The 23,834-nt window shown below is 54.2% G+C and overlaps 1 protein-coding gene across 5 annotated transcripts in view; it reads left to right on the top strand.

Annotated features, from left to right (window-relative positions):
* NTNG2 (netrin G2) overlaps positions 1-23,834 on the top strand; it is a gene marked incomplete at its 5' end in the record, with an annotated part of 68,100 nt that overhangs the window by 20,671 nt on the left and 23,595 nt on the right. For all 5 annotated transcript variants that reach the window (XM_082842070.1, XM_082842069.1, XM_082842067.1 and 2 more), the window contains one exon: positions 5,230-5,873. In XM_082842070.1, coding sequence (XP_082698196.1) covers positions 5,230-5,873 — 644 coding nt within the window. The remainder of the gene's footprint in view (positions 1-5,229; positions 5,874-23,834) is intronic.

Genomic DNA, 23,834 nt, shown 5'->3' with positions numbered 1-23,834 from the left:
TTGCAGGTGAGTTGCCTTTGTGTATCTGTAGAGATAAGTGAGCCGCAGATATGATGGGCTTGGTTTCCCCAAGATTTCCCTGCTGGGGTCCCACAGGATCCAGAGGAAGTGATGCAGGGCTGGCAAGTACTTGGTTTCTTGTCTGGGAAATGGAGATGCCCTACCTCCTGGGGGTGCCGGGAGGATGCGGCCAGGATGGATGTGCAGTGCCCAGCCGCCCTGGCCCATGGTTGGCATTCAGTGAATGTCATGATCGTCACGCCCTTTCAAGCCAGCAGTCCCCACTGTGGTCAGTGTCATGTGCGAAGTTCCTGGCTTCACCGTGAAGGGGCCAGGTGCCCTTCAGCCTTACTTCTTCCCCTGGAAGGTTGCTGGGAAAACCCTTGACCTAGTGTATGTGAAGCTGCTATTTAATCATAATTGCTACCATTTGAGGACATTTCCTAGGCATTTCATACAGATTATCTCATGTGATATTGGATGAGAAAATAAAGACTCAGAGAGGCAAAGCAACTTTCTCAAGGTCACACAGCCTCAAGGGGTTGAGCCAAGATTGAGGCCAAGGCTTTCAGACCCCAACACCAGTTTCCTTAACTGTTTGACCCCAGAACAGGGGTTCCTAACTGGGGAAATGGGACCCCACGAGTCCCCTAAGTGGAAAACGTGATGTGTTACATTTTTCCAGAGAACATCCTAAGGTTTTTAAACAGGGGTATGATTTTTTGGTTTTGGTGATATTCATGAAATGTCTAAAGAAACAATGACGACTTTTGATAATATCAAAGTTTGGGCCTGCTGTCATCCTGAGAAGTTAGGGGTGTGCCCCAAACATCCCTGGCTCTTTCTCCCCAGTATTAGGCCACTTTATCTTGACGGTGATTAGTTAATCTGATCTCATAGAGATGAGTAGAAATGTGCAGACCTAGGAGGCCTGCCAACGCTGGCCCCCCTGCCGGCCCCTCCCTCACACTCTCAGCGATCAGCAGCGCTCAGGGTGTGGGGCTCGGGGGTGAAACGGCCTTCGCACCCCAGGCTTCCTCCTCGGCATCCTCCCTAGTGGACAGGAGGAAAATGAGGGTATGAGCCCGTGGCGCTCGGGGAGGACCGTGGGCGTGAAGCCGCCTTCAGTGGGGGGCACTCTGGCCCCTCAACGGTTAAATGGAATTCCGAGATCTTGGGGTGGGAGGGCGGTGGAAGAAAGAAGAGAAATAGGAGAGAGGGAATTGTGTTGGCGATGGCTTGGGATTTATTTATTGTGCTCGCTGTTGATTAAGCCCGCTCACTCCGCAGCAGGAGCAGAGCTGGTAAATACACAGGCTGATTCATTAGTTTCTGACCATCTGCTTCCCGGGCTGAGGCCGGGGCGGGGGCGGGGGGGGGGCAGTGAGCCCTGCAGGCTAGGGCAGCCAGGTTGGAGCCCCCCGTCCCTCTGCAGAGCTGGCTGTGTCAGTCTTCCTGATGACAGACAGGCCGGGCGCAGGGGAGGGGGCGTGAGGGATCCAATATCCCGCCATGGGGACCACAGGAGGCTGGGCAGGTGAGGGAAGTAGGCAGGGGGATGGAGAAGGACCAGAGGAGGGACTTCCCTGGAGGTCCAGTGGTTAGGACTCCGCGCTCTCACTGAGGAGGGCCCAGGTTCAATCCCTGGTCAGGGAACTAGGGTCCCATAAGCCACGCGGTGTGGCCAAAAAAAAAAAAAAAAGGACCAGGGGAGAGGTGAGGTGTTTCACAGCAGCTGGGGGTTGACAGGAATAATATCAACATTCCATATGAGGTCTATGACTATTAATCTAATTATCATTCTATTAATAACTAATTAATAGGATGCCCAAATAACTGTTACTTAGTGACTGGTCACTGAGGTCCAAGCCCTTATAGGGAGGCTTCACTACACTGTCCCAGATAAGCACACTAACAATCCTGTGATGAATGACGAGGGAACTGGGTTCAAAAGTGAATCAGGCAAGGAGGGCTTCCTGGAGGAAGTACATAGGGAAAGCTCTAAAAACCCAGAGGAGGGAAAGCAGCTGCAGGGGCACAAGCTCAGAGGTGAGAGGGGATGAGACAGCCGGGGAAAAGGCCCAGCTTCAGTACTGGGTGGATAGCTTTCCAGGTGGGCAGAGTAGCATGATGCCACCTGGTACCAGCGTATTGAGAAGCGGGCCGGTAGAGGAGGGCCCCAGAGAGAGCGTCTGGCTGTTCCTCCCACCCTGACCCACGCTTTGCTCACTTGGGTTGAGGCATGTATCAGTTTGCTAGGGCCTGCGTGGCTTAAACCACAGAAATTTATTTTCTCAGGTTCTGGAGGCTGGAAGTCCAAGGTCAAGGTCTGACCCTTGCAAACCAAGGCAGGCTAGTTTCTTCTGAGGCTTCTCTCCATGACTTGCCCATGGGCCCCTGTTGCTGCTTCTTCACATGGTCATTCTGTGTGCACGTGCCCCAGGGGTCTGTGTATCCAAATTTTCCCTTCTTGTAAGGACACCAGTCAGATTGGATTAGGGCCCACCCTAAGGGCCTCATTTTAATGTAATCACCTTTAAAGGCCCTATTTCCAAATACAGTCACATTCAGAAGTACTGGGGGTTCAGGCTTCAACATATGAATTTGGGGGGCGGGGGCGCACAGTATACTCCATAACAAGTTGCCAGGGGCGGGGGAGGGGAGGATGCCCACTTGGGTGCAAACTGTGTCTTCCGGTCCCCAGTGTCCAGGTGTGAGCTCTGAGCCAGCTGAGGGCCTGGGGAGCGGGCTATCCCCCACAGGCAGGCCTGCCCCCCTTTCATCACCAGGCCTGGACTCTACAAGCCACCAAGCCATCCCCATGGGGCCTTTCAGCCTCTCCCCGTTCCGGGCGACGTCACAAGAGCACCAGCTGGAGTGCGGGGAAGCTTGGACCCCCATGGGCCGAGCCAGGCCCCTCTCCCTGCCATGTTGTGCGTGAGGTCCCTAGAGTTCCAGAACACCTCTGAGGTTGTCCAGGACACAAGCAGGCTCGTCCTCAAACCCCTCCCACCCTCAGGGAGTCCTGGGCCAGTCCTGCCCCACCCTGGGCCTCGGTTTCCCCATTTGCTCAGTGAGGGGGGTGGACTCAATGCTGTACCCCTTCCACCCCAAGTTTTCCGGGTCCTGGGAATCAGCAGGTCTGGCCAGGTGGGGTGGATAGTGGTACCACAGGGGACCCAGGACAGAGCTATTTTGGTGGGACCTGCCTCAGTAAACCCCAGAGCCAAGCTGCCCGCTGAGGATCCCTGGGTGGCCTAGGAGCTGGTCCTCCACTTACGGGCTTCAAAGGTGATGGCCCAGGGTCGCTGCGGTGATGCCGGCTCGGCCCCTCGGGAGACAAGGCGCCCACCGCCACTGGGAGCCGAATGCCTCCTTTTAGAATGTGACGCTTTAACTCAGATCGAAGCCGCTTTTGTCTGAGCAAACCAGGGTCCTGAAATATTCATCAAAAGAGCTGCCATTGGTCTGGGGCGCGTGTGGTCCTCAGTGACGGTGTTTCCTGTTAATTAATAGCCTTTATTTTTTAGAGCAGTCTTAGGTTTACCAAAAATGGAGCAGACAGTCCAGAGAGCCCCTAAGACCCGTTTCCCCACACAGCTGCCCCATTATCCGCAGCTTGCATTAGCGTGCTGCCTTTGTTACATGGATGTGTTGTCATTAACGCAAGCCCGCGTTGACAGCAGGGCTCCCTCCTGGCGTTGCACAAACGTACCATGTCATTTATCCAGCATGACAGTGTCATACAAGATGGCTTCACTGCCCTAAAAATTCCCTGGGCTCCCCCCTATTCATCCCTCCAACCCCCGGCAACCACCACGTTAGTGATATTTTCAGGCCTCTGGGTGAGCTCACACGGCAGACCAGACCCGGGGGATGGATTTGAACTGTGAAGGAGGGAAGCCCCGGCTGGAGCCCGCTGGGCCAGGGAGTGGGCTGCCAGCTTTTGGAGGCGGGGGTGAGGGGAGAGGAAGCATGTGGGGGCCGTGCCCTGCCCCCTGCCCCCACTGGGCCAGCTCATCCCGAGCATGGAGTTGACACTCCCACACTGTGAGCATTGGTGGTTAGCTAGTTACTGAACAGGAGGGAAATGAGATAATGTGCTGGCCACCAGGTGGACTTCTTCCACTGCCCCTCCTGTTGCTACTAATTGTATTGTCTAAAGGGTCGAGAAGGCGCCTCTGTGTAGGAGATGTTTCAAGAGTCAAATGTCCATCCACAGATGAATGGATAAAGAAGATGTGGCACATATATACAATGGAACATTACTCAGCCATAAAAAGAGACGAAATAGAGCTATCTGTAGTGAGGTGGATGGACCTAGAGACTGTCATACAGAGTGAAGTAAGTCAGAAAGAGAGAAACAAATACCGTATGCTAACACATATGTATGGAATCTAAAAAAAATGGTGCTGAAGAACCTAGGGGAAGGGCAGGAATGAAGAGGCAGACGTAGAGAATAGACTTGAGGGCACGGGGAGGGGGAAGGGTAAGCTGGGACGAAGTGAGAGAGTGGCATGGACATATATACACTACCAAATGTAAAACAGATAGCTAGTGGGAAGCAGCCGCATAGCACAGGGAGGTCAGCTTGGCGCTTTGCAATGACCTAGAGAGGTGGGATAGGGAGGGTGGGAGGGAGGTTCAAGACGGAGGGGATATGGGGACATGTGTATGCATATGGCTGATTGACTTGGTTATACAGCAGAAACTAACACACCATTGTAAAGCCATTATACTCCAATAAAGATGACAAAAAAAGTGTGAGTAGGAATTTGGAGGCAGACAGAGAGTGGAAGGGCATGTCAAGGAGAGGGGAGGCCATCTGCAAAGGCTCAGAGGCACAGACAAGGGAGGCTTGGAGGACAGGAGTGCTCAGGTGGGAGGCCAGGAACAGTGGCTCCAGATATGGTGGGAGGAGGTCAGAGTCAATGAGGTAAAGCGGTAGGGCTTTATCCTCTGGGCAGTGGGGAGCCATGGAGGGTCTCAGAGCAGTGACTAGCTCCCGCCCCTCTTGATTGTCTGAGCTTAGAGTAGGAACGAATGTTTTCTTGGGAGGCAATAGAGCTGCATGTCTTTATGGGCTTTAGAAGAGAGAGGCTTCCTGGTGCTCGGACGTCGGAGCACAGGCTCTGAGACCTCTGGGCAGACACCGGGGCTGGGCTGGGACAAGGCTCCCGGGCCCCCCAGAACAGTCAGCATCCACCCTGGTCTTCTCCCCACCTGCAGGAGAACCCCTACCTGTGCAGCAACGAGTGTGACGCCTCCAACCCGGACCTGGCTCACCCGCCCCGGCTTATGTTGGACAGGGAGGATGAGGGCCTGGCCACCTACTGGCAGAGCGTCCCCTGGAGCCGCTACCCCAGCCCGCTGGAGGCCAACATCACCCTGTCGTGGAACAAGAGCCTGGAGCTGACGGACGACGTGGTGGTGACGTTCGAGTACGGCCGGCCCACCGCCATGGTCCTGGAGAAGTCGCTGGACAACGGGCGCACGTGGCAGCCCTACCAGTTCTACGCAGAGGACTGCATGGAGGCCTTCGGCATGCCCGCCCGCCGCGCCCGCGACCTGTCGGCGTCGGGTGCCCACCGGGTGCTGTGCACGGAGGAGTACTCGCGCTGGGCCGGCTCCAAGAAGGAGAAGCACGTGCGCTTCGAGGTACGGGACCGCTTCGCCATCTTCGCCGGCCCCAACCTGCGCAACATGGACAACTTGTACACGCGGCTGGAGAGCGCCAAGGGCCTCAAGGAATTCTTCACCCTCACCGACCTGCGCATGCGGCTGCTGCGCCCGGCGCTGGGCGGCACGTATGTGCAGCGGGAGAACCTCTACAAGTACTTCTACGCCATCTCCAACATCGAGGTCATGGGCAGGTAAGGCCCGGGGGTGACCTGGTACCCAGGATGTTACCTGCTTGCCGGGATATTACCAGATACCTGGAATGTTACCTGAGGCCTAGGATGTTACGTGATACCTGGGACATTACCTGGTGTTGCATCAAAGGGGCTACCTGCGATTTTCCATGGAGGGAGGTGAATGCTGGATGATGAATGTCCTCCGTAGGGCCCAGGCTACCTCTAGCCACAGGGCTGGGAGGTCTGGAGAGGATGGGTGGAGCTGAGCAGACCTGGGCAGTGTGGGTGGGGTTTGAGCTAAAGCCTGGTGCTCGGGAGGTACAACGTAACTGGCCACGGACTCAATGAACGGGCACTTGTGTCTGGGGGGTGCCCGAGACCGCCTTCAGGCTCCAGGATTTGCTAGAAGGACTCACAGAGCCTAGCAAAGCTGTTATACCCACAGCTGCTGTGGTTACAATGAAAGGATACAGATTACAGTCAGCAACAGAGAAAGGTTCAGAGGGCAGGCTCTGGGAGAGAGCAGCGCGAGCTTCCGGTCATCCTCTCCCAGTGCAGCAACGGTGACAGCACGTGCGGAGTAGCGCCGGCCAGGGGAGCTTGCCCGAGCCTGGGTATCCAGGGGTTTTGTTGGGAATTGGTTATGTAGGCGTGGCTGACTGCCCACGTGGTTGACCTTGGGCCCCAATTCCTTGACCTACAGTCATGCTGATACTGCATGGCCCCAGGCCGCCATCATAAATCACATCATTAGTGTCAATTATCTGGAGTGGCCCCAGGCCCCAGATAAACAAAGACTCTTATTAGGCAGGACATTCCAAGGCTCATAAACTCCTCCCAGGAGCTAGTTAAGGGCCAGACTTTTCTTTGGACTCTGTAGCGTGTGGACAACCCAACCCTGCCGAGTTAGTCCTTTACTCACAGCTTTGGAGAAGAAGATGTTTTGTGGACACTTTGGGGGAGGCAAAAGACCATCACAGGAGGTAAAAACAGCCTTTGATTCCCAGGAACTCTGTAGATTGCAGATGATAAAATGGTCGCCCGCTGTCCCAGATCATCTGTTCATTCGACAGATGACCTGCTGGTCAGTAGGGGCAAGACCTTTATCCCAAGCCACGGATATAACACCCTGGTCTGCACTCAAGAGCGAGGCTTGCGGGGGGGGGCATCGCGGGTAACCAAGGGGTCAATCATAAGGGGCAGCAGCATGTAACACAGGAGCTCTCTAAGTGTGGTTCCTGGACCAGCAGCATTACCGTCACTTGGAAACTCGTTAGAAATGCAAATTCTCGGGCCCCGTGCCAGACCTGCTGTACCGTAAATCCCAGGGGTGAGGCCCAGCAATCTGTGTTTTAATAAGCTCTCTGGAGGGTTCGGATACACTCACGTTTGAGAACCGCTGCTGTGACAGTCGGAGTAGGCATTCTGGAGCCAGATGGCCTGGGGTGAATTCCCGGCTCTGCCGTCAACGGGGCTGTGAGTCTCCGGACGAGGACCTCTCTGCGCCTCAGTTTCCCCATCCGTAGAACAGGGATGATAACAAACATGCTTGTCTCATTGCATCGTGGTAAGCTAATTGAGTTAGAGTTAGAGTTGATGAGACACTCAGAACTACTGTGAGCTTGTGTTTATTACATCGTAGTTTAAACGACTGTGGGTTTAGCATGTCACACATGCTAAAAAAGTGTTTATTGAATAAAATACGTAGTGTGCAAAATAATGGTGTCCGAGAGCTGGGGCAGGTTGAGGAAGGACCAAGTTGAGACCCAAGGGTGTTGGGGCACAATTAGGGCCAGGAGCATGGCTTAGGCTAGTTTGGGCAGGGGCTGTACCAGAACCCAGCTGGGACAACATACCTTGGGCAGCTTTCCACGACAGGCTCTGCAGACTGCCCGAGTATATAATTACTGATGAGTGCAAAAACCAGTTTGCTGCATGGTGTCTATAGTATAATCCCATTTTTGTAAAATATGTAATATGCCCGCACACATGATTTCTCTGTTGACGTTGACATTGCAAAGAAGCCCTTTCGGGCCCGGGAGCATCGTGGATGTGGGGAAAGGCTAGAAGCTTGTGTACTAACGTCTCACTGTGGTCACACCTGCGGAGTAGGGGTGGGCAGGGGCGGTGTGGGGTTTTGGTTTTCCGCTGTGTCTGCATTTTATTTTCCTTTGACTCTGTGTGGATTCCAGGTGGGCCAAGGCAAAGGCAAGCGATTCATGAGGTGGGGTCAGTTCAAGGCCAGCAGGTGGCAGTGGGGCAGGTGCACATGCAGGGGCCTGTGGTTCTGACACCCGTGACTCCTAGCCCACCCGCACTTGGGGCAGGCTATTTTATTTTGTATTTATTTTTTTATTTTTTATTTTTTTTTTGCGGTACGTGGGCCTCTCACTGTTGTGGCCTCTCCTGTTGCGGAGCACAGGCTCCGGACGCGCAGGCTCAGCGGCCATGGCTCACGGGCCCAGCCGCTCCGCGGCATGTGGGATCTTCCCAGACCGGGGCACGAACCCGTGTCCCCTGCATCGGCAGGCGGACTCTCAACCACTGCGCCACCAGGGAAGCCCAGGGGGCAGGCTATTTTAAACCAGGAGTGGTCTGGAGACCGCCTGATATGTGGCAGCTGTTGCGGTAGCGGGGAGTCAAGGATCAATGTCCTGCTCCTGCTTCTCAGATCCGTGTGCAGGCTTTGGGCCGTGGGCCATCTTGGTGACCTCTGCCAGCCCTGAGGATGCGATGGTCTGGTTCTCTTAAGACCCTCCCATCCACCGACCCAACAGCTTAGCAGTCCGGAGGTAGGAACAAGATCCCCACCCCTTCTGGGGGCTGTGGCCCCTTTTCTGACCTCCTTGGGCTGCTATGGGGGTGTTCCTCATCTTCAGGCGTCTAATCAAGGGCCCGCCTGCCCCTTCATTAGGCGGCTCATGCAGGGTCCTAAGGTCCAGGCCGGCTGCAGGGTCTGCGCTGGATGGTGACAGCCAGGACCTGTAGTGCCCCTTACACCTCAGCCAGGGATAAAGGTCATTTTTCTCTTAGGAGGGACTCTGAGATGCAGAAGTGGGGCAGATCGTATTTGGGAAGGGACAGAGGGACAGCGGCGGGGGGGCAGGAAAGAGTCTCAGCTTTTCAGCCTCATCTAGATCAAGAGGGCTGTTCTGGTGCCAGGTGACCTGGGGGTCAGGTGAGCTGGGTTCCAGCCCCGCCCCTCTGCTCCCCTCTCTGGACCTCAGTTTCCTGTCTGAGGCCTGGAGCTGCCTGGAGCCCGTGCCTCCCTGGCAACGTGGCAGGGCGGTCCCTGCCCGGCAGCTCCCAGCTCCCGCCGCCAGCACCCAGCCTCTGTGGGTGGTGGGGATTAGCTGTAGTGGTGGTGAAAGCACACAATCAATTCACAGATAAAGTAAGTACTCTTCAGGCGGCTGGTTGGCAGGAAAGTGGCAGCTTGGCTAATCGATTAATTAGATCTGGTCAGATGCTTCAGCAACGGGCTGTGACTTCCTCTACTTTTCCTTTTTAAATTCCAGGTGGGAAAGTCCAGCTGTGCCTGGGAGCCAGAGAGGCCAGAGAGGCAGGATGGGATGGCAAAGGTGCCCGTGGGCCCACCCAGGGGATGCCCTTGGTAGTGACCTGAGGATCCCCGGGCTCTCGGGTGCTGGGATTTCAGACTGAACCTGTTCTGGTATTTGCTCAGAATTTCATGACCCAGAGTTACATGGTGCCTCCCCCTGTGGCCTGCTAACTATAGTAGCTGATACTTATTGAGTGTTTGCTATGGGCTCCTTTCCTGTTGAGCTCAGGGCTCACAAGCATCTTAGTTAATCAATAGTCATTCACTTCCCACAAGGTTATTAAATCTCTAAGACCCCACAAGCTGGAGCATTGAGCAAGCCAGACCTGATCTCCGCCCCACAGAGCCTTTCCCACGGGGATGACATTCCCCTCCACCTCGTGTTTTTAGATAAGGAGGCCGAGGTCAGGGGACATAAGTAGATCACACAGCGAAAGTGACCACCAAACAGTCAAGGTCCAACCCTAGTGTGCCCAAGCTCAAGTCCATCTCTCTATGGAATCTAAAGGTCTTTGATACCATGGATGCTTCCAGCCCTGTCACTCATGTCAGCTATTTCCAGCCAGCAAGCACCTGGCTCTGGGGGAGGAGGATGGAGCAGATGGAGAAGCCCAGGCCCCTGGGGGTGAGGACCTGGTACAAATCAGGGGGTGAGAGGAAGAAGGAGAGCAAACCGCAGCCCCACAGGGCAGCGGTGCAGGGAGCAAAGTAGCTTCCAGCACCTGGAGGTCCCGGCCCACCACCGGCCTCCCCTCCCTTCAGGACCAGGCAAAACAGCTTTGCCAGTCCTGCTTACTCTGGGTCTGAGATAAAGAGAAGAGGGGGTCCCGCCCATTAAGTTGCTCCCATTCGTGGAAGGCTGGGAAGGGGCGGGAGCGATTTTCTCCTTCCACACACAGGGAAACTCAGGTGTGGACTGGGAGAGCGGCTGGCTTTAACTGGGCAAGTCCGGGGCGGCACCGGATTTGAGGAGGAATGAAACGGTGCTTGGAGAAGAGACAAGGCCCCCACCTGCACCCCCAACACAGTGGTCAAGGGCAGCCAGGCCCACATCCAACCAGCTTCATACAGGAGAGCATTTTACTTTATTTATTTATTTTTTAAATATTTATTTATTTTATTTTTGGCCGCGTCGGGTCTTAGTTGCGGCACGTGGGGTCCTTCGTTGCCGCATGCGGGATCTGGCATGCGGGATCTTCCGTTGCAGCGCGTGGGCTTCTCTCTAGTTGCGGCATGCAGACTTGGTTGCCCCACGGCATGTGGGATCTTAGTTCCCCAACCAGGGATCAAACCCCCGTCCCCTGCATTGGAAGGTGGATTCTTAACCACTGGACCGCCAGGGAAATCCTCAGGAGGGCATTTTAAAACAACGGGCTCCCCAGCCCCACTGCTAAGAGCTCTGGATCCCATAAGTTTGGGGCGAGGTCCAGAAGAGATTCTTTACAAATCTCCGCAAGGGAGTGGAGAGTTGGGGACCCCCAGGTAGAAGCTGGCATCATTAGACCAACCAGGGTTTGAATCCTGCCTCCATCACTGATTAGCTGGATCACCTTAACCTGTCTAAGCCTCAGTTTTCCCGTCTGCAAAATGGAGATATGATAACAACCTCACCAGCTTGGGGTGAGGCTTCAGTGAAACGATATATTTGAAGAGCTTACCCTAGTGTCCCATTCCTCTGCCTAGGTGGCCGGAGAGGTCAGGGAGAGAGGCAGACCAGATGTTGCCGCATCTTCTGATGTTGTGAGAGAAGGCACATAGCAGATATATATGTGAAATCACTTGCTTTTTGAAATACTGGCACCTACTGAAAATCCTGTGCAGGTAAAACAAAACACACCTGCAACCCAAGGCAGCTCACAAGCTGTCAGTGTGCCCCCTCTGCTCTGAGACCTGCCTGTCTTCTCACAGCGGTGACAGCATAGCCGCTACACTCACAGTATTCTGCAGGCCTCTGGCAGGGCGGGCACCTGGGATCTGGACTAACTCCGGGTAAACAGCCTGCTGACTCTGGGTCTGGGGCAGAGGGAAGGGGAAATGGTCATCCTATTCTCACCCTCAGGCCCTGCCCCAGGGCAAAATCCTCCACCCAGAAAACTCTTGGAGGCTCCAGGGAACCAGTCCAGCTGGGCCTTAGCCAGCCAAGGACAGGAAAGGAAGAGTGAGTTCCCCGTTCTTGGAGGTATTCAAGCCAAGCAGGGTGGTGTTGGTGGGAGATGACGGAGAGAGGTCCCATGCATCAGATGAGGGTCCTGTGCACCTCATCTGTACACCATTGATTAAGGGAACAGGAACTACAGACACCATTTTAAAATTTGGTAGGTGTGAGAATCCACTGGCTTTCCCAGATGCTGCTGGGGTCTGGCTTCTCATCCAAGGCCCTGGGCCAGCCGGCACCCACCTGGTTTTCTCCTCCCTTGACCCCCTGCCCCTTTCTTGCCTTCTTGTCTTCTTCCATAAACGTCCTGCTGTATTGATCACCCAGTAACTAAAGATAGACGGAACTTAAGACAAGAATAGAAAACGCAGGAGGGAAGCAGGCTTTGTGCATGGGGGGGGGAGGGGAGGGGGAGGGGGAGGGGATCAGAGAGAGCAGAGGCCTTTCCACTTACTGCACGGACTTGCCCCGCCCTCCGTCTAGTCTCTTCCATTGCTGATCCGCAGGGAACACGGGTGAGAAGGGAAGCGTGTGATTTTTATTCTGCCTGCACTGACCCTTGTAGCTCTGTGACCCCCACCTGGGGTTGGGGGGTGGGGCTCCCCCCTTCAGGAATATTAGCTGTCATTGCCGAGCAGTTCTTATGGGCCATATGGTATTCTAAGTCCCATTTGTGTGTTTCCTCATTGAGTCCTGCCCCTTGAGGGTCCTTGTCCCCAGTATGCGGATGAGGAAACTGAGGCTTGGAGGTTAAGAAATAGATGGAGGTGCCCCCTTAGGGTGACTACTGTCAGAAAAACAGAAAACAACGAGTGTTGGCAAGGATGTGGACAAATACGAACCCATGTGCACTATTGGTAGGAATGTAAAATGGCGCAGCTGCTGTGGAAAACAGTGTTTTGGTTCCTCAAAAAATTAAACATAGAATTCCCATATGATCCAGCAGTTCCACTCCAGGTTATACACCCAAAAGAACTGAAAGCAGAGACTTGAATAGATATTTGTGCACCCATGTTCCTAGCAGCATTACTCGCACAGTGGAAAGGTGGAAATAACCCAAGTGTCCATCAACTGATGATGGAGTAACAAAATGTGGTCTCTACATACCATGGAATATTATTCAGCCTTGAAAAGGAAGGAAATCCTGACACCTGCTACAACATGGATGATATAAACCAGACACAAAAGGACGAATACTGTGTGAGTCCACATAGGTAAGGCACCAGGAATAGGCAAATTCGTAGAGATGGAAAATAGGATAAGGTTGCCAGGGGCTGGAGGGAGGGAGGGGGGAATGGAGAGTTACTTCGAGGGTATAAAGTTTCTGTTTGGGATGATGTAAGTGTTCTGGAAAGGTTTTTTTTTTTTTTTTAACGGATCAAAATCATTTATTTATTTAAACATCTTTATTGGGGTATAATTGCTTTACAATGGTGTGTTGGTTTCTGCTCTATAACAAAGTGAATCAGTTATGCATATACATATGTTCCCATATCTCTTCCCTCTTGCGTCTGCCTCCCTCCCACCCTCCCTATCCCACCCCTCTAGGTGGTCACAAACCACCGAGCTGATCTCCCTGTGCTATGCGGCTGCTTCCCACTAGCTATCTATTTTATGTTTGGTAGTGTATATATGTCCATGCCGCTCTCTCACTTTGTCACAGCTCACCCTTCCCCCTCCCCATGGAAAAGGATATCTTTTAAAGGTAATTGCTTTTATTTGTTTGTTTGTTAATTTTATTTTATTTTTGGCTGTGCTGCACAGCTTGCAGGATCTTAGTTCCCCGACTAGGGATTGACCCCTGGCCACGGTGGTGAAAGCACTGAGTCCTAACCACTAGACCACCAGGGAAGTTCCTAGAAAAGGATATTGATGGTAGTTGCACAATAACGTGAATGTACTTAATGTCACTGAACTATCCACTTTAAAATGGCAAAATAGTAAGTTTTATGTTATTTATATTTTAACACACACACACACAAGAAGAAAAAGAAATAGGTGGATGGCTTCCATGTCAGACTGTCCAGGTGCAAATTCTGGCTCAGGTGTGACCCAGGGCAAGTTTCTTAACTTGTCTGTGGCTCCTTTCCCACCTCCATAAAATGGAGATAATAACCATGGAGTTTGTTTGTTTGTTTCATTTTTGGCTGCATTGGGTCTTCGTTGCTGTGCACGGGCTTTCTCTAGTTGCAGCGAGCAGGGGCTACTCTTCGTTGTGGTGTGCAGGCTTCTCGTTGCGGTGGCTTCTCTTGTTGTGGAGCATGGGCTCTAGGCACACGGGCTTCAGTAGTTGTGGCATGCAGGCTCAGTAGTTGTGGCTCATGCGCTCTAGAGCACAGACTCAGTAGCTGTGGCTCACGAGCTTAGCTGCTCCGCGGCACGTGGGATCTTCCCGGACCAGGGCTCGAACCCACGTCCCCTGCATTGGCAAGCGCATTCTCCACCACCAGGGAAGTCCCATAACCATGGAGTTTAAATCAGACAACCCGTGAAGAGGCTCAGAGCCGTGGCCAGGCCGTGGTAAACATGCAGTAAGTGCTAGGGTCACCACTGTGTCAATAAAACACCAGGATCCCAGGGAGTGATCAGCCTGGAGTTCCTTCTACGGGGCCCGTGTGCTTTCAGGAGAGTGGGCCTTAATGGTCCTGGACTCCCGGAAATACATGCTAAGCATCACGTGGGTGTGAGGTCGGCCCGAGTGAGGGCCTTCGTTTTCATTACATTGCCAAAGGGGTCCGTGATCCCCAAACGTTTGGAGAGTCAGTTTCGTGTTCTATTTTTTATTTTTTCCACCCAACATGTATGTTCCCAGCTCATTAAGGACAGAGATTTTGTTAGGTGCAGTTTACACCCTTTAACCGAGCCTGCCAAGCTTCCTGAACCACTCCCTCCCACCAAAGATGGGACACGCACCATACTGTCGTCTGCTGAGGAATGGGGCGGGGGCAGAGCTGTGCTGAGGATATGGGGGGGTGTCCACTGCCAAGTGTGGCAGGGGGACCCATGGGGCATTTGTCCAGGCTCCTTTGGGTACCTCTGGGCTGCTCACCTACCAGGTGTGGCCCCAGCCCTGGTGGGAGGGGGCAGCAGGGGGGTCCTGGGTTTGGCTGGGGTCTCAGAAGATATGGGGCCCCGGTGGGTGAGTTAGGGATGGAATCCCTGACAGTGATGCCTTCCAACAGTGCTGGGGAGAACGAGCGCCCCCCTTTCTCTCGCTGAGGGGGGAGGATTTCCTTCTGAGAGTTTTGTCACTGTCGTATTAATTCATTCAATGGATATTTTTAATGGGCACTTGTATTAGTTAGTCTCCTAGGGCTGCCATCACCAAGTACCACAGATCAGGTGGGCTTAAAACAACAGAAATGTATTGCCTTACAGTTCTGGGGGCCTGAAGTCTGAAATCAAGGTGGTGGCAGGGCCATGCTCTTTCCAAAACCTGTCAGGGAGAATCCGTTCTCCGAGCTGCTGGGGGAAGCCAGCATCTTTGGCATCCCCTGGCTGTAGCTGCATCATCCCATCCCTTCGTCTGTCTTCTCGTGGCCGTCTTCTCTCTGTGCCTCTGTCTCGATAGAGTGTTCTCCCCTTATCTCTTCTTCTTAGAAGGACAGCAGTCGTACTGGACTAAGGGCTCACCCTACTCCAGTATCACTTCATCTTAATTTATATCTTTTTTTTTTTTGGCGGTACGCAGGCCTCTCACTGCTGTGGCCTCTCCCGTTGCGGAGCACAGGCTCCGGACGCGCAGGCTCAGCGGCCATGGCTCACGGGCCCAGCCGCTCCACGGCATGTGGGATCTTCCCGGACCCGGGCACGAACCCGTGTCCCCTGCATCGGCAGGCGGACTCTCAACCACTGCGCCACCAGGGAAGCCCCTTAATTTATATCTTAATCACATCTGCAAAGACCCTGTTTCCATATCAGGTCACAGTCACCGGCACCAGGATAGATAGAACTTCCATCTATCTTTTTGGGGGACACAATTCAATCTATAACAGGTACCTACTATGTGTCCAGCACAGCCAGGTGCTTCAGATCCAAGAGCCCCACGGGGTTTACGGTCTAGTAGGGAGATGGGAATAAACAAAACAAACCACCACAGGTGACTCAAGGTGCTGGGAAGGTGACAAACCGAGGGGGCCATAGGGAGGGTGGCTGGGAGGGGCGACCTGACACCAGGCCCCAGGTGGTGGGGGAAGCCCCCCGAGGAAGAAGCGTTGCAGGTGGAAGGGGGAGCCGGAGCAGGCGGAGGTGCGTTTCCGGCAGGGGAACCGCAGGTGCAAAGGCCCTGCCTTCAACTCACGGGTGATGCCTTCTAAGAGCTTAATGTGACGTGGCTAGAGTGTGTGAGTGCCGTGAGAGCAGAGGGGACAGGGCCATGTGGTGCTAGCCCTGCAGCCTCGGGAGGGAGTTGGTTTTGTTCTAAGTTCAGGGAAAGCCATTGCAGGATTTTAGACGGGGAGGTCACGCTCTCTGATTTCTGATGCTTGGCCGGCCGCTTGAGCTGGGAGGAGCAGCTGGAGGGAGACCAGGTAGTTTCTGCCTAGACAAAGCACAGCCTGGACTGGGTTCTGGACGTGGAGATGGGAGCCGAGGGCTGCCTGGGGATGGAGTTGACGGAGTGGCTGGTAGGAGGCATCCAGGGGAGCCCCGGGTTCTGGCTGGAGACCCTGGGTGGATGGAGATTGTACCTAGTGAAGTGGGGACAGCCGGTGGAGGAAGAAGTTTCTGGAAGAAATTTTTGAATATGTTTACATTTTGCTTTGTATATTATCATCCAGTAAAATTGACCTTTGGGGGTGCAGTTCTATGAATTTTAACCCACGTAGATTCATAGGACCACCAGCACAATCAAGACACAGAACAGTCCATCTCCCCAGAGAGCTCCCTCGAGCTGCCCCCCTTGTAGCCACACCCTCCTCTCCCGGCCCCCAGTCCTCAGCAAACACTGATCTCTGTCACTACAGCTTTGTCTTTTTGAAAGCGTCTTGTAAATGGAGTCGCACAGCATGTGAGAGGCTTCCTTCGCTCAGCACAGTGCCCTCAAGGTGCTTGTGTTGTTGCCGTCAAGCATGGTCCTTTTTATTGCTGGGTAGCATCCTGCCCCCAGCACTGCAGTTCCGTCCATTGTTGCAGGAGGGGGGACCCCTTCCAGGGTCCAAGTGGGCTCTTGTCTAACACTTGGCAATGAATCGTCCGAGGAGACACACATGCTGACAAAGCAGGAGACTTTATTGGGAAGGGGCACCCGGACGGAGAGCAGCAGGGTAAGGGAGCCCAGGAGACCTGCTCTGCCACGTGGCTCGCAGTCTCGGGGTTTATGGTGATGAGGTGAGTTTCCGGGTGGTATCTGGCCAATCATCTTGCTTCACCCATATTTTTTCTGACTCAGGGTCCTTCCTGGTGGTGCGCGCATCTCTCAGCCAAGATGGATTCCAGCGCGAGGGTTTCTGGGAGGTTGGTAGGACATATTATGGGCTGGCGTCTCCTTCCCCTTTTGGGCCCCTCCCAAATTCTTCTGGCCAGTTTTTGGCTGCAGCACCGGGTTCCTTATCGGGACCTCCTGTTGTGAGACAACTCAGGGAAGCAGTCATCGTCATGCCGGGCCAAGGTGAGCGGTTTCAATCAACGGTTCCCTAACACATTCGCTCAGAGAAGGGAATTTCCGTTGCTTCCAGTTTGGGGCAGCTATGAATAGAGCAGCTCTGAAAATTCGTGTAAAGGTTTGGGTATGAACATAAGCTTTCATTTCTCTTGAGTGAATCCCCGGGTGTGGGATTGTAGGGTCATATGATAAATGTGTGTTTAACTTTATAAGAAACTGCAGAACAGTTTTCCCAAGTGGCTGTGCCCCCAGAGGAAGAGTTCTGGTTTTTTTTAATTTAATTTTATTTATTATTATTATTTTTTTGCGGTACGTGGGCCTCTCACTGTTGTGGCCTCTGCCGTTGTGGAGCACAGGCTCTGGACGCGCAGGCTCAGCGGCCATGGCTCACGGGCCCAGCCGCTCCGCGGCACGTGGGATCCTCCCGGACCGGGGCACGAACCCGCGTCCCCTGCATCGGCAGGCGGACTCTCAACCACGGCGCCACCAGGGAAGCCCCAGAGTTCTGTTTTGACCTGTTGCTGTGAGGTGCCCTTGAGGCATGGGAGCATTTGGACGTCCAAGTCTGAAGGGCAGGCAACCCAGTCCTGGGCTTAGAGATGACCCTCGACGCCATGGAGCGTGTGAGGCTCTGAGAACAAGCAGGAAGGTGAGGGCTGGCCTGGGATGGAGCGCTGGGAAGTTGGACGGTGAAGGCAGCACATGGAGAAAAAGGAGCCATAGAGGGGAGAAAATCGGGAAGGATGGTGCCCCAAAGCCCAGCGGGCGGAGCCTGTCCAGGGGGCATGGTCATCAGTGTCCAGTGCCACTGCGGGGTCCAGACAGAGGACGGCCAGGTGGGTCCGTGGACTTAGCAACATGGAGGTCAAAGGTGACCTTGGGAGGGCAGATTTGGGGGAGTCGGGGACAAAGCCCATCTTGGGTGGATTCCAGGGTGAATGCAGAAGATTTTAAAAGGATGACTGAGGGGTAAAAAAAAACAAAAGTGGTGTCGATAAGGCTTTCCAGAGGTTTGATCATGAAAGGGAGCAGGGAAATGGAGTACAAGCTGGTGGGGAGTTCGAGGGAAGGAAAGGGTTCTTCCTGAAAAGAGGGAGGGACCGCAGCACCCTGGGGTTCTGGTGATGATGCAGAGAAAATAGAAAGGAACAGCAGGGGAAACTGCTGGAGAAAGCCATCAGCGAGGGGCAGAGGGCCTGAGAGGATGGGGGTGGGGTGGGGGGGCGGGCTTCCATGATGTACAAGGAGAAGAGAACAGGTGCGGGCTGACAGACAATATCTAGGCCAGAAACCCCGCATCTTACACTTCTAAAGACCCCATATCGTCCCGGCAACCGAAGGCAGCCATCCTCGGGGCTCCGAGGTCTCTTTGTAATGAGTCGATAGCAGCACATCTTGGTGTCAAAGAGAAGACTGCGTTTGAATTCAGACTCTTTCATTTGCTAGTTTATGGTCCAGGGCAAGTCTCTTCAATTTTCCCGAGCCTCAGTTTCCCCATCTGTGAAATGGGATCCTACTGTTTGAGGACTGTCTGAGCACTTGTAGGTCAGCTCAAGGCCTGACGTGCAGTAGGTGCTTGCGAAATGGGAGCCCTTGTTATTTGTAAGGAGTCAGTATTTAGTTACCTGAACAAAACCCCATTTCCACGGGTACATGGCTCACCTGGGGGACCCTCTCCAGCCAAGTTGAATCCCTGGATCTCTGCTCCTGTCTGGCTCTCTGCCCCGCCCCCAGCTTGGGGATTGGAGGGACCTTATTAGCTGTAACTGAGGCTAATGAGGCATGGGCAGGACAGACAGGGCTGGAGTGGGGGCTCCTGCCCTGGCTGGGCTGCTTCTCTACCCCACAACAGGGGGAGCCCAGAGTGGGTCATTTTGAAGGCTTGCTGGCACGCTGCCCCTATCAAGCATGTTTTATTTATTTATTTTTAATTAATTTATTTATTTGGTCACGTCGGGTCTTAGTCGCGGCACGCGGGATCTTCATTGCGGCATGCGGAATATAGTTCCCTGACCAGGGATTGAACCCGGGCCCCCTGCATTGGGAGCACGGAGTCTTAACCACTGGACCACCAGGGAAGTCCCTCAAGCACGTTTTAGATTTACAGGTGCTCCCTTATAGGTACACACGTACCTGCCCCGCCTGCACGCGTGAATCCACTTCCACAAGCACTGGTCACACGCACATCACACGCTCCACCGCCTTCATGCACCCCAGGGCACAGAGGCTGACCCGCAGGACGAGCCGAGCCTTCTGCAGAAGCCCAGGGCCAACGAGGGGCCTCGTCTGGGCTGCCCTGGCCTCGGGAAGTCCGGGTGCCTCTCCTCCATTTGGAGTTGCCTCTTTCCACTCTGTGGGGAAATGCCCACCTCTGGATTCCTTTTTTTAAAATATCTTTTTTTAAATTGAAGTATAGTCGATTTGCAATGTTGTGTTAATTTCTGGTGTACAGCAAAGTGACTCAGTTATACATATATATATATATATATATATATATATATATATATATACATACATTCTTTTTTATATATTCTTTCCCATTATAGTTTAATCATAGGATAACTATATCGTATCGAATATAGTTCCTTGTGCTATACAGGAGGGCCTTGTTGTTTATCCTTTCTATATATAAAAGCTTACATCTGCTGACCCCAACCTCTCACTCCACCCCTCCCCCAACCCTCTCCCCCTTGGCAACCACAAGTCTGTTCTGTACGTCTGTGAATCTGTTTCTGTTTCATAGTTAGGTTCATTTGTGTCGTGTTTTAGATTCCACATATAAGTGATATCACATAGTATTTGTCTTTCTCTGTCTGACTTACTTCCCTTAGTATGACAATCTCTAGGTCCATCCGTGTTGCTGCAAATGGCATTATTTCATTCTTTTTTACGGCTGAGTAGTTTTCCATTGTATGTACGCACCACATCTTCTTTACCCATTCCTCTGTCAATAGACATTTACGTTGTTCCGTGTCTTGGCTATTGTGAATAGTGCTGCTATGAACATAGGGGTGCGTGTAGCTTTTTGAATGAGAGTTTCGTCTGGATATATACCCAGCAGTTCGATTGCTGGATCATATGGTAATTCTGTTTTTAGTTTCTGAGGAACCTCCATACTGTTCTCCATAGTAGCAGCACCAACTTACATTCCCGCCAGCAGTGTAGGGGGGGTTCCCTTTTCTCCACACCTTCTCCAGCATTTGTTATTTGTAGACTTTTTAATGATGGCCATTCTGACCAGTGTGACCACCTCTGGATTCCTACCCACCTCTCCCATCCCACTCTGTCAGCCTGAGCAGTTTCCTACATGGACCCCATCACTACCCCTGCCCCACGGAGAGGGGCATCAGGATTTTGTTTGGGGAGGGGACTGGGCTTGCCCCCTTCAGCCTTGCCCCTTCCACGTGGAGGTTTTTCCCCAAACCCAAACCCAGTCACGTCACTGCCCTGAACAACACCCTTCAGTGGCTTCCCATTGACCTTAGAAACTCCGTTCCCGTGGACCACACATCCTTCGTCTCGCCTCCCTGGGCAGCCTGGGCCCTGAGTCCTCACAGGCCAGCCCCCCGCCCGGAGCTGGGTCCCTCTGACTCGCCTCAGGGCTGCTCCTCCTGCCTGCAGCACAACACACCCCATCCGCCCCTCCTGTCTGGCAAACGCCTCATTCCTCAGGGCTTGGCTCTCAGGGCGCCTCTCCGGGGTCCCCGCAGGCTGGAGATCTGGGCGGCCAGCCCTTGCCTCCCCTCCTCTGGCCTTCAAAGAGCACAGCAATCCCACTGCATTGTCACAGGTGCGTTGCTGCACGCACACTCCTGTACCCAGCCGCCCTCCCCCTTCCCCACCCTGGGCTCTGAGCTCTGAGAGAACAGGGTCTGGGTCTGTGTTCTTGACCCTGTGAGGCCAGCACTGAGAACCAGGCAGGAATGCTGTGCATTCATTAAATCATTCGCTCATTCGTTCATGAACGAATGGGTCTTAATATTCGTAACTCTTTCGGAGGAGAAGAGGTCTGGAATCCGGGAGCCAGGAGGTGGGTAGACAAAACCAACGGGCTGGCCCTCCACCATCACGCCCAGCACGCCTCACATTTCCCCCCCTCTCCCCCGACCCAGGCCTGGCCCTTCCCTCCAGGGTGTTGAGCCCTCCCACAGGGGAAGAGGTGAGCTTGCTTTAGTCAACCAGCCTGGTCATACCCACCGTGTCTCCCCCAAGCCACACGCCCGAGCCCCCCAGCACCCCTCCATCAGCCTCTCTCCTGTTGGCTGGGAAGCTGCCTCTGGCTTCATAATGGGTAATAGGATTTATCAATAGACTGGAGGAGGTGATGTATGTGAAAGCACTTAATATAAAAGGACTTCGCACAGAAGCCCAAATGTGATTTGGCAATGAACTCAGCTGCCAGCCTGACTGCGTTCCAGGAGATGCAGCAGCTGGCGTTTATCCACGTGACCCTGAGAGAGCCAGGTCACGCCAGGTGGCCGAGGCCTTGCACACCCGCGCCCCGCGGCTCGGCTTTCAGTGTCCCCTCTTCTCGGGGTCTCAGGGCTTGACTTGAAGCCTTTTGACCCAGACGGTTCAAATTCTCCAACATCCAGGAGCCCTCTTTCCACTAGTACCCTAGCCCTGCCCCCATTCCACTAATTAACTATGAGTCCAATATTTTATAGGCTTCCCTTAGCAAGATCCCCAGCTATGGCCTTCTCATTGCTGGCCACCTCTTGATCCAGCCTCTCTGGGATCAGGAGAGGTTCTCCTGACCATCGCTTGCTTCCTTGAAGGCTGCCAATCTCTCCACGCTGCTGTGTACCAGCCAAAGACACGGTCTCTCCCTTAATCCCCCAAAGAAGAGCTAACACCCCCAGGCCACGGTGATCCTTCGCACGTGGACTCACAGGCTGGGGCGAGCCCAGGAGAATGATCACGTACAAAGAGAACACTTCAAAGGATGGCCATTAGCCAGCACTGACCTGGAGACCCAGCCATTGGCCGTGGCCACCGGCTGCCTGGGAGGGGCAGCCCCTGGACCACCTCTGTCGTGAGCCCCCAGCCCCCTCTCATGGCTGCCTCCTTCCTCCCTGGAGTCCAGGCCTCCAACCCCAGATGCATGAGCCCCTCCACGAGGGAAGTGCCCTTCTCGAGGTCAGCCTTCTCCCTCATGTGTCCACCCTCACGTGCTAACATCTCCAGGCCAGCATAGGCTCGGGGTTCGCTTCCCTATAAACCCAGCAGCCCACTGAACTGTTTTTCCCCAAACAAAAGAACAGTCTTTCCCCAGAAATAAATGCTCTCTCTGACAAGAGAAATGGGAAGACGCTGCTGGAGGCTTTAAAATAGAAACTTGTTTCAAGCGACTCTGACCTTCAAGGTGTCAGAAATACACCCATCCGCTCCCAGAAGGCTGCATACGCAATGATGTTTGGACAAGTGGTGAAAGAAGTGGGGGAGACGCCAGGAAGAGGCGATCAATTACCAAGACCGCCTGGGGTCCTGGGCTCTCCCGAGCGCCCCACCTGTGCTCACCGAGGGGTCCCTGTGACTGCCCTGAAATCCTGGCAAGTTTGACCATTGAGGGGAACCAGCCCCGGCCCCCTCCTCCCTGCCCGGCTCCGGCACCCGGCTCTCTCGCTCGCCTAAACTTACCACTTCCCCATCTTTCCCCCAGGAGCCGATGACATCACTCTTTCCGGCAGCCAGGAGTTGACCTACATTCCTCCACCCTCCTGTCTGGGAGGCGCTCCAAACACCCCACTTCTCTCACCCTGAGGAGGGGAGGGCCCGGCTCACGATTTTGATTTTCGTGGCGCACTGGTGCCAGGCCCGTGTCCAGATGGCACTCCCGCCGGCAGGGCCCAGGCGCTGCCCGCCCCTCCCTGCGGGGCAGGGCACGCTGGCGCCTGGTACGGGCTGGTGCCCCTGCCGTCCGACGACTGCTTCGTGCTTCGTGCGGCTGTCAGGCCCCCGGCCGGGGGGGCAGGTGGACAGGAGGCAGGTGGACAGGAGGGGGTGAAGTCAGCATGTCAGTCTCCTCCTGGCAGGAGCAGGGCACATTTCCCTGAGAACTCGGGTTGTCTGGGGTGGCCTTCCCGTGCAGGTGAGGCTCGGTCCTGCCTCCGTCATGGTCCCCTGGGGCTCGTTAGGGACTCATCAACTAGAGAAAAAGAAACTTAGCGACTTAGAGGAGAAGGCAGCCCGGCCAGCTTCTGATGGGTGGGTGGGGACACCCAGGCCAGGCCTTGAGAGGGGTCAGGGGTCGGGCCAGAGGGCCATGGCTCACCATGTGCCTGAGCAGGGGTGACAGGTGGGGCTGCCGGGTAAATCGCAGGATGCCAGCTAAATCCGAATTTCCGGTGAGCCACAATGTTTTTAGTGTAAGCGTGTGTCCCAGCTATTTCACGGGACACCCAGGCCAGGCCTTGAGAGGGGTCAGGGGTCGGGCCAGAGGGCCATGGCTCACCATGTGCCTGAGCAGGGGCGACAGGTGGGGCTGCCGGGTAAATCGCAGGATGCCAGCTAAATCCGAATTTCCGGTGAGCCACAATGTTTTTAGTGTAAACGTGTGTCCCAGCTATTTCACGGGACACCCAGGCAGACCTTGTTTCATTGCTCTCACTTTACTGAACTTCGCAGATAATGTGTTTTTTTATAAATTGAAGGTTTGTG

This window comes from Leucopleurus acutus, assembly GCF_964270905.1.
Source record: "Leucopleurus acutus genome assembly, chromosome: 7".
Classification (NCBI taxonomy): domain Eukaryota; kingdom Metazoa; phylum Chordata; class Mammalia; order Artiodactyla; family Delphinidae; genus Leucopleurus; species Leucopleurus acutus.
Note: the sequence above shows the minus strand (reverse complement) of the source record. Positions and strands in the feature narration are given on the sequence as shown.